This window comes from Nannospalax galili, unplaced genomic scaffold, assembly GCF_000622305.1.
Source record: "Nannospalax galili isolate Female #2095 unplaced genomic scaffold, S.galili_v1.0 scaffold146, whole genome shotgun sequence".
Lineage (NCBI taxonomy): Eukaryota > Metazoa > Chordata > Mammalia > Rodentia > Spalacidae > Nannospalax > Nannospalax galili.
Genome location: NW_008357929.1, coordinates 213,890 through 225,115, shown reverse-complemented (window position 1 = coordinate 225,115; position 11,226 = coordinate 213,890). Strand labels below are relative to the sequence as shown.

General features: G+C 41.9%; 1 protein-coding gene across 1 annotated transcript in view; it reads right to left on the bottom strand.

Moving 5' to 3' along the window:
- The window catches only part of Cdrt1 (CMT1A duplicated region transcript 1), a 38,066-nt gene that overhangs the window by 10,272 nt on the left and 16,568 nt on the right, over positions 1-11,226 (bottom strand). The window contains exons 8-10 of the mRNA XM_029557574.1: positions 9,940-10,061; positions 5,723-5,871; positions 4,198-4,340 (exon numbers count right to left, since the gene is read on the bottom strand). Coding sequence (XP_029413434.1) covers positions 4,198-4,340; positions 5,723-5,871; positions 9,940-10,061 — 414 coding nt within the window. The remainder of the gene's footprint in view (positions 1-4,197; positions 4,341-5,722; positions 5,872-9,939; positions 10,062-11,226) is intronic.

Genomic DNA, 11,226 nt, shown 5'->3' with positions numbered 1-11,226 from the left:
TGATAGATAGATAGATGATAGATAGATAGATAGATAGATAGATAGATGGTAGATAGACAGATGACAGATAGATGACAGATAGATGGTAGATAGACAGATGACAGATAGATGACAGATAGATGGTAGATAGACAGATGATAGAAAGATAGAAAGATAGATAGAGATAGATGACAGATAGATGATAAATGATAGTTTATTATCTATCCAACAAAGTTCTAAATATTTATCCAAAATGATATTACAGCAATTTTGTTGTTACCTTAAGCACTTCTTAGCACATGAGGTAATCCAGCACTAGGAGGGAAATGACCTGTGATAAAAGGTGTTGTGTGTTTCTTGACTTTGCTGAGCTGGGCTTACACTTTTGCCCCATGTTCCTGTGACATCTGGTAGTTCAACCCGTACCAAAATAGCCTAGTGATTAAAATATAGACTTAAGGGTCAAAAAACCTGGTACAAACCTGAATTTACCATGTACTTGCTATACAACTCTGAGAAAGTAACTCAATTTTCCAGTCTTCCTTCAGTTTCTCTTCCATGGAAAAGAGTAGTATAATGTCTACCTCATGTAATTGCTGCCTGCTCTCATAATTACATTCATTGATATTTTCAAAACTTAGTTCAGTACCTGCCACAATAGAGGTTATTGGTCCTGGAAACACCCAGTCTCCTTCCAGATTTTATGTCTGTGCTATAGTCATCCGTCACCTGCTCTGTTCTTTCTTTATGAAAGATGCTACCAGGAGTGATGTCAGCGAGACTGGTGAGTAAGGAACTACAAAATTCCGTCCTTTTGTAACAGCAACAAAAACTGAAAAAACCTGTCACAATCAACTTTTTCAGGGCCCTGGCAAATTACTGAAGGCTTGCAGCAATCCAAGAAGCATTTAGGAAAAAAAAAGTCTTAGTTTCAGTATTAACAGTGTATTTTATGGCATGTTAACTGACCCTAGTCCCATTCTTCACTTCTAAGCTCAGTTGTAGCTATATATATTTAAAAAAAAAAAAATAGCCACATTCCCCATACTAGAGGGAACAGAAGAGACTACATTCATAATGACTTATTTGGCCTGTCTGATAGTTTCCTGGAAGACTGTCTCAAAAGGCTTGTCTTTATTTTGCCCAACAAAGAATTCATCCAGTGCTAAATCTACTACCTGAAGGGCATTGGTTGAAAACATTCACAGGTAAATATTTCAGTCCTTGCTATCTGAAGTATTAGAAATCCACTGGGGCAAATGATATGCTAACTATAAAGCCTTGGAGGAAATGCTAGGGAATGAGATGTCCATAGGAGTCTTGAAATCTCAGGCATTTCCCCAAGAATCTAAACATCCACACACATGTCCAGGGAAATGCCCATGCTTAGGAAAGATCTGAGAAAGCCTAAGCTCTCATTCTTAGCTAACCTTGATGTTCTGTGCAGGCAGGAAGTGAGAGCAAAAACAGGTCAAAGAAGAAAATAGAAAGGAAATTAGTAAGTATTTTCAGGTGAATGAAAATATAGCATATGAATAACTGCAGTCCTAGCACTCGGGAGGCTGAAGCAGGAGGACTGAGTTTGAAGCCAGCTTGAGCTTCTTAACAAGACCCTGACTTAACAACAAACCAATGTCCTGACACAGCTGCAGTAGTGCTCAGGGGAAGTTTTATATCACTGGCTGTGTACATTTCTCCAACCAATAACCTAGCCTTTTACCTTAAAAAAGAAAACTATGAAACTATCAAACTCAAAGTAGAAGGCAAGAAATAATAAAGCTTATCGCAGAAGTTGATTAGGTAGAGAACTGAAAAACAATACAGGGGGAGAATCAATGAAACTAGAAGTTGATTCTTTGAAAAGATCAACAAACCTTTAGCTAGATAATTGACAAATCTTTACTTAAACCAATAAAAAAAATAAGTGAGAAAAGGCTAGGGGTGTGGCTCAGGGGTACAGTGTGTGTGGTCCTGGATTCAACCACCAGCACTGAAAAAAAAAAAAGTGAAAACGAGAGAAGATTCAAGAAACCATCAGGAAGGAAATAGCATTTCTGTCGACAGATGGAAAAGTTCTGAGGGAGATGATGATAAAATAATGGTTATACAACATTGGGCATACACTAAAAACTAATGTATACTAATGTGGATTTTATGTCATGAAAACTATATCTCAATTATAAACTCTAAAATAATTACAAGGTAAGCTGTGGGAAAGACAGTAAAGATTAGTTTTTGAAAAGACACCACAGAGTATGAAAGATCCTCCATTCTGCCAACCCAACTTTATACCCTCAGATTTCTTCTTTCATATTCTTTCTTTCCCACACTATATGCAAAAATCACAATTTTAGTTGAGAAAACATTGGATTAAAAATGGAGCCTCCTTTCTCTAGTTCGTTTTGCTCCAAACAATACACAGTAACTATCATATTCAAAAGATGAGTATTAGTCCAACCTTTAGAATTCTCCAGAAAGTCAATCAGTAAGTTAATGCTTGCTGCCAATCGGTTAAACATGTTTGAGCAGTTATATCTAGCCATTACAGAGGAGTGGGGACCTACAAACAAGGGCATTGGCCGTGTCCTCCAAATGGCTATCATTTTTCTGTGTCTGTGTCAGGTGTCCACAACCAGTATGAGGGACTGGAGGGCTTAGCAATTAAGAGCATTGGCTGTTCCTGTAGAGGACTGGGGTTCAGATCCCAGCACCTGCCTACAAGGTGACCAGCTGTCTATAGCTCCAGTTCCCAGGGATCCAGTCCCCTCCTCTGGCCTTCACTGGCATTGCATGCATGGGTACATTTATATTCATGCAGGCAAAACACTCATACACATAAAATTTTTTAAAGAATCAATATGAATGGTATGTTGGTGATATTCAGTGAGACTGGCAGTTGTCTGAGGTGGTCTGCCAGGGAGGTGCAATGGAAGGCTGATGGGTTAATGAGGTGACCACCAACTGCCACCTTTACTGGGGGAGGGGGGATTATTTTCCAGTCACTAAACCCTACAGAAGCCTGCTTAGAAGATTTTTAAAACATATAATTAACATTTTTCAGGTGATATCATAAGTTGAACTCCCTCCTTGAGATCAAAGCTTGATAGTCTAGGTGTTGTATTAAAAGGCTCATTGCTAGTTACCTACAGGTTGGATAAATCACTGAACATAGGTATTTCCCAACACTTACTAGTTGATAATGTAGTCACATACTACAAAAAGCATACCCATGTATACCCATACCTTACACCTATATAGCTCTCACAAGACCAGAGTGCCTGCTAAAAATGTTCCTCTGGCAGTTTAAGGAAATATAGAGCCTAACTTAACTATACAACTATCCTCAGACTGATTCCTCTGGGAAACCCACTTACTCTTTTAATTATTTAATATAGCATTTAGTTTCCTGGAACCTTTTATAATGTACTCAAGTTACAAAGCATAATTCATGTAGTCTAAGAATGGAATAGTGGCCATAGAGGAATCCTTAATTGGCCTCAATAGCCTTTCCAAGCAAGTCCAGCTGAGACCACAGAACGCTTCTTAATGGATGCCAAGTAGCCATCAGCACTGAATTGGAAATGGAATTGGAATAGAAATGAAACCTATTTGCCATCCTGGAACAGAATCTAGTCTACAAGACCTCTAAGGTCAAAGTTTTAAAATGACTTTCATTATTTTTAAACCTTTGGCACATGGATCATTTTATGGTTTGGGGAGTACAAGTTTCCTGGATAAAAACCAAATTCAAGAGCTCTAAGTTTAGAGTTGGCATTATTTGGGATAGTTCCTTCAGTATATGTCAGATAAGAGATAAGAATTTATCATGTACCACAAGTAGAAATTTCAGTATCTTCACTGTAAACCCAGTACTTAGGAAGCTGAAACGTGAAGATAGCAAGTTCAAATCCAGGGCTTCCTACCAGGACCTAGTCTCACTCTACTTCATTTTTTTCAACAACGTCTCAAAATTCATATCCAGTGCTATTATTTCTCAAGAAAAACAGTTGAAGGTGGGAAAGGGAATGAGGAGAAGAGATGGTGGTGATGAAAATGAGTAATGGGGCATGGGGGTGACAGGGAGCAGAAATGGGTGAGGAAGATGGCCAGGAGATCTGCAGGGTGCAGGGGGGTCCAACTGCCACATGCTGAAGACTCTACTGTGCAAGGGAAAGGTGGGAATGCCACGTTTGCCATCCCCGCTCCCCCAACACCTACTTTGGATGCTTAAAGGCCATCAGACACCGCTCGTACTTTCCCAACATGCTCCAGGCCATGACCAGGCCATCAGCACCTCCTGAGACAAGATGCCATTGGTCAAAGGACAGGCACTTCACAGCTCCTTCATGCCCCATGAGAGTCTGCAAGAAAAGATGCCACGCTTTCAGATGTTCCTCGGTTCACTGTGACTCCTTCATGGGCCGGAGCTGTAGCCTTCTTCAGATGAATCCTAAAGCCATACTCTACTCCCCTGTGAGTGCTCCTCACTTGACATGACCCTGAACTGAATTTACTTCAGCTCTAAAACCGAAGTAGTCCATGCCTCCCTCTCAGCAGAACTCTCTCCCCAGTGTAGGAAAAGTGTGACTACAGTAGGCTCTCTTCCTGGTGGGTTTGCCTCTGGGACGGGCCCCATCTTCCCGGAGCATGGAGAAGCCTATCTCTGCTGTTATCCTCGGCTCCTTCCCAGGACCCAGAGGATGCAGAGGGGCATTCTTGTGCCTACAACTGAGGCTCAAACACAATGACAGAACTAGTAGGGAATATCCTACAAGCCAAGGTGGCCACTTCTCACTGAGGTTCTGTGTTCCTGGCACAAGTAAAATCTTACTAACATCCAAATGCCAAAGGGTCCAAAGCCAGCAAGAACATGTTTTGTGAACGTGTACTATGGTTCAGATGGGCTTCACAGAATCCATGTGTTAGAATTTTAATCCCCAAACTCATATGTCAATGATAGGTCCTCTGGAAGGAGACTGTATTACAGCACTCTGACCTTAGGAATGTATTAATTCACTCAAGGATTCCCCGGGGAGTCACAGGTTATCGTGGGAGTGGCTGTGTTATAAAAGCAGTGCTTATCTGATGCTCTCCACCATAGCATGGCCCATCACAAAGATCCATCAGATTCCAGCACTATGCTCTTAGACTTCTCAGCCTCCAGAACTGTGAGTCAAATAAACTATTCTTTATAAACTGCAGTCTCATCTATCAAAGAATGGACCAAGGCAACTTCTATTCACTTTCAAAACAATGTTCTCTCATTAGATAATAAGGACAAAAATTATTTTTTTCAGCACCCAGTGTTTTCTCCTTACTAAAAGAATTGGTGGGCTTCCTTAGAAAAACATATTTTATTGAAGAAGAAAAAAAACCTTTGCTCATCCCCTGATCACAAGCTAGGGTTAAGCCAGAATATCCTGGAAGATGAAAAGGTACTTTACCTCTGCCTCTCTTAGAAGGTGCTGGGGCTCATATACCATGACTGTGCTAAGTCACAGTGCAGCCTTCTTCCACCAATGACTTGACAATATGGATCATAATGAGGGAATGGAGTCTGTGACCTGACCTACTCAGAGTGCCTCCCTTAGAGATCCTTTCCTTGAAAGTGCTTCCTGGGCTGCCCTGATTGGTGGCCATAACTCACGTGTTTGAGGATGGTCTAGGGGAGCTACATGAGGTGACAGACCTCCATGTCCTTTAATAATCACCAGGGTCCCCACCTCAGCTACTGACTTCTCACCTTCACCAGCTGGGCTGTGACAGTGTGCCACACTTTAACCAGACCTTGCTCACAGCTGCTCACGATGTAGGTGTCACTGATCTTGGCGGCCAAGATGGGATCTTTGTGTTTAAAGATCTTCAGGCACTTCCCTGTGTCTATGTCCCATTCTGAAGGGGAGAGGGAGAGAGGCCAGGGAAGAGGGAGGGCAGGGGGTTACTGTGGAATTTTGCTCTCCACCACAAAGCAAAACTGAACCCACTGAATCTTCTCAGAAACCTTCACCAGGCTGGTACCCCTCCAAGCTCACCAACAGCTCCACATACCTGTGACTCAGAGGTACCTGAAATAAACCCTTAGGAAAGCCAGCAATAAGAGGAACTTGACTCTGACCTTGGAACTCGGCCTTGGGACCCAAGCATCAGAGACACATGACTCATGTCCAATAAGTCTGAAGTAGGCTTGCTACTGAGTATGTTTCATGAAAATCATGAGCCTTCCCAGATGTGCTCTTCCCACCCACACCTATGATCAACAGAAGGTGAGCTGTCTGTCCTTTCTAAATGTTTCTGATTCTGATTTTGGGATTCTTATGTTGTAATCTTCATAGAAAAGGGTAAAACCCACCCTTGATGCTGCCTTTCCATAAACTATTAGAATAGTTACTCTAGTGAGTTTCTAGCAAGAGAAGATGGGTATGTCAGCAAGCAAACAGGGAAGAAGCTTTGAGTGGGGATCACAAATTCCAGGATGAATGTTAAAATCCTACCTCATAATGGCCCCTGTCTCCCCATCAAAGGACCTTTGTTACTATTGCTTTGTGACAAGTCACAGAACAAGTGGCATAAGACAAAACAATGGCCATAGCTGAAATTTGCAAAGCACTAACAACCAACAAGGAACCCAAGCGTCTGGCCTGTGTTCACTCACCTTGACCAGGCAGGTACTGTTCCTGCTCCCCACTGTGCAGGCCAGGAAGCTGAGGCAGAGTTTACTAACGTGCTCAGTCAGGTATACAAAGGAATAAGTAGAAGTCCTGGGGATTGAACCCAAGGAGTCTGGGGCCTCTAGATCCACTGAGCATATATGAGAGGAGAATCATTATTCTGTAAGTATGATTTCCTTCACTCACTCTTATGTGTACATCCTGTCCCATTTATAAAATTACCACTGAGAAAATCAAACAGTTAAAAATCCATTGATAAAGTGCTCTTTTTTTTTTTTTTTCCTTTTTAAAAACATTTTATTTTTATTTTATGTGTGGATGCAAGTGATATTTTGCTAATCATGGATTTTGTGCCTTAATTTAGCCTTTTAAAATGCTGCACTTAGATATGTATCGTGATAACCGAGCTGTTTTAGGTGCCCCTTAAATTTTACACCGAAGGTGAGGGTCCAGCTCCCCTCTCCCTGGTCCTGCCCCCACTAGCGGTGCTCTGATGATTCAGCACGCAGTTCCCCTCACAAGCCACATGACATCACGGATCATGATGCTGGAGGATGAGCCTCAGTCCCTGCACCTACTCAGAATGCTCCCACTGGGGGCCTTGGAGACCAAGACTCTGGCTGACTTGGAGGCTAGGGCTGCTCTTCCATCTCAAACCCTCACTTGGAAGCACTCTAAAAGCAATGGTAGCAATGATATTCAGTCTGAGGAGGAGGGTAAGGCAGCGGGGAGCTGCCTCCTTCCTTCATGGGGTCCAAGGGCTGGCAGTGTAACCTCACTCCCTGTCCTTTACCCACTGTCTTTTTCCTCCACTTGTCCTGACATGCAGTGACTCCCCAGGTCCCTGGCTTCTCTTCTTCAATCTTTTCTCCTGCTTTTCTGGGGGAATTTCACCCACACTTAGGTTTTGCATCTTTCATTATGCAGTCAGCCCACCATAGTCATGGGCTCCACACCCTCAGGTTTAGCCAACCACAAATCAAAATATTAGGTAGCAAAAATTGTATCTGTACTGTATACATGCATGCTGTATGCATGTGTAGATGTTTCTATAGACTTATTACCTAACTGACATTGTATAACAATGATTTATGTGGCACTGACATTCTCTTGCATGTTACAAATCATCTATGGGTGATTTAAAGCATGCAAGAGGATGTATGGAAGTTATATACAAATACTGTGCCATTTTAAATAAGGGGTGTGTGCATCCTCAGATTTTTGGATCCATAGAAGGGGCTCCTGGCATCATACAGGAGGCCGAGTGAAATTGCTCCCTACCACGTCCACATTATCTGGATCCCTAGGTCAGGTGGGTCTCTAGATTACAAAGTGTTTTAACTGCTTCCCTAACTCCACCTAATCACTCTCTTCCAAATTCTTCTTCCTAACTTTCATTTGCGTTGTCTTCTAAAATACACATTAGTCATGTCAGATCCAAATTGAAAACACCTCTGTGGTTCTTAAGGTTCAGGTATTTTAATATTTTGTTTATTATTTTTTTATTATTTATGTGTATGAGTGTATTGTCTGCATGTATGTACGTGTACCTGTGTTACACATTGACTGTGGAGGTCAGAAGAGGGTATTGGATCCCCTGGAACTGGAGTTACAGATGGTTGTTAGCCACCATGTGAGTGCCTGAATTTGAACCCTAGTCTTCTGCAACAACAGCCAGTGCGCTTAACCAGTGAGCCATCTCTCCAGCCCCTTAAGGTTGTTTTGCACCATGATGTAGAAAGCACTTTGTGATCCCAAACAAGCTTAGCAACCTAACATCCAAAAACACACAGTGGTCCAGCCACACCAAACAATGGGAAGTCTCTCACACATAATCTACTTCATCCTTCTATGTATCTGCATATCCTGTTCACTCTGCTTGGAATATCTTACACTCTCTGCCTGTAAAACTAATGCTTAAGATCTCACTTAAATGGCATCCTGCCCATGGAGATTTTCCTAATTCATTCCTATTTCTATGGTCCCTTAGAAATCTGCATGAAGTTAGGAGCACATGACTAAGAGCCAGACAGTCTTGGGTTTGAGTCTTTCCTTTACCCTTAGTAGCTCTGATTTGGAGTATGCTACTTTTCTGTCTCAGTTGTTGTGGTGGTTAGTGTGACCTGTCAACTCAAAATCTAAAATTGTCTGGAAGATGGGCCTCTGTGCATATCTGTGGAAGGATTATCTTGATTATGCTAATTCAGGTGGGATGAGCCTCCCACTGTGGGTGGCATCATTCCCTAGGCAGGGGATTCAGGACTGTATAAGATTGGAGAAGCGAAATGAGCACTAGTGTGCATGCATTCATTGCTCTCTGATTGTTGGTGTGATATGACTAGATTCCTCAAGCCCCTGCCACTTAATCTTCCTGCTTTGATGGACTGTGAGCCAAAGCAAACCTTTTCTCCTTTGAATCACTTTTGTTAGGGCATTTTTATTACAGGAAAAAGGAAAAACAAAACAAACAAACAAACAAAAAAACTAAGGCAGTTTGATATTTTTCATTTGCATTTACTTCATGAGGTTCTTTTAAGGATTAAATAAGACATTATATAAAACACCTATCACAGTACCTGTCACAAAATTGGTACTTAAGGGACTAGAGAGATGGCTCAGCAGTTAAGAGCACTGGTTGCTCCTGCAGAGGACCTAGGTTCAATTCCCAATACCCACACTGCAGCTAACAACTGTTCATAACTCCAGTTCCAGGGGATTCTAGTGGCCTTTTCTGACCTCTGCAGGTATTGCATGACATGGATACACTTAACACACATGCCAGCAATACACTCATACACATAAAAAGTTAAAATAATAAAATATTTTTAATTGATAATAAATGGTAGCTGCTATTATTCACATATTTACTGTATCTCCTATTATATAGTTACATATCTGCTTTTCTTAAAGGTCTTTGAGCCTTTTGAGAAAATAAAAATTTATATAGAAAGGATCATATCATATCCATTTTTTTCTTACCAGCATATGGTGTAATGTCTAGCATACAGTAGTTATTCAGGTATTCAAATGACTGTTGCATGGATGGATTGACAGAGACATAGAGAGATACATAGGTAGATCGATATATGGATGGATGGACAAATAAGGGAATAAAGACTACTTACAGAAGTTAGTGAAGCACATGCTGAGGTGGCACATGCTTGAATTTCCAGAAGCCCGGAGGCTGAGATAGGGGGATCATGAGTTCAGGTTAGCCTGGGGTGCATCACAAGATCCTGTCTATGATAGGGGCGGGGGCAGGGGGGACACAAAACAAAACTAGTTTTCTCACCTTTCACCTGTCCATCTTTTGCTCCAGATACAAATCTGTGCTTATATAAATCCAGGCAAGTGATTGTTCCCTGGTGGCCATAGAATATTCTTATACAAACCCCACTTTGCACATCCCAGCATCTGCAGGAATCAAGCCAAAAAAAAAAAAAAAAAAAAAAGACTGAGATTTTCTGAGGGCCCAGGGCATCTTACTATATAGAATTCCTTAGATTGATAGGTAGCTGGTAGGTAACAGGGCCTTGTCACCATTAGCAGTTAATAAGATTATCATCATAGAAAAAACAAACCAACACAGTGTACTGTTCTAGTTAGCTTTAACTGTCAACTTGACATACCCTAGAATCACTTGAGAAGGGAGCCTCAATTTATTTCCTAAATCAGAAAGGAGTCTCAACTGAAGGATGGCCCAGATCAGATTGGCCTGGGGATATATCTGTAGGTGGAGGTGGGAGGGGAAGACTGATGGACAACCACTGTCTTGATTGTTGATTGATGCACAAGGGCCCATCCCACTGTAGGTAGCACCATCACCTAGGCAGGTGATCCTGGGCTATATAAGAAAGCGAGCTAAGCATAGGCCTGCAAATGAGCCAGCAAGCAGCATTCCTCCATGGTTTCTGCTTCAAGTTCCTGCTTGAGTTCCTACTCTGACTTTCCTCAATGATAGACTGTAATCTGTAAAATGAAATAAACCCTTTCCTCTCATAAGTTGCTTTTGGTCAGAGAGTTTTATCAGAGCAACAGAAATGACACTAGAACATTCACACTTTAGAACTAGTAAGAGAGGTAAGCAAGCTTCCTGGACATAGATCAACCTACAAAACTCAGAAGTATTCCTGTATTCCATCAATAACCATACTGAAAACACAAGTATATTGTTGGGAGACCTCTGTTATGCAAAAGTCGAAGCCCCTTCACACTGGACAGCTCATGCAGCTCGGGGAATGTGCCGCGGGCTCCTTTTCATAGCAAGGTGCTTTCTGGCATCTTTCCTGTCTCTCCCTTTGAAGTGGCCGCCACAGATGCCTTGACATAAACATGGCCTTTGGCTCTATGCATACCATGCCTTCCTGTGTGTGGTTTTTACAGGTAGACAATAGTCTAGCAGAAACCCACTTCCACATGTAAATAGAATATCTCACAAAGTATCTAAAAGCTTTTACCACTACCCCCATGGTATATAAATATGCTAGTCTTCTCTTAATAGTTGGAGATCAGGTCAGAGACTGGGTCCCGGAGATTGGGTCCCAGAAAGCTGGATCAGCAGAGCGCTGGACAGCAAGGA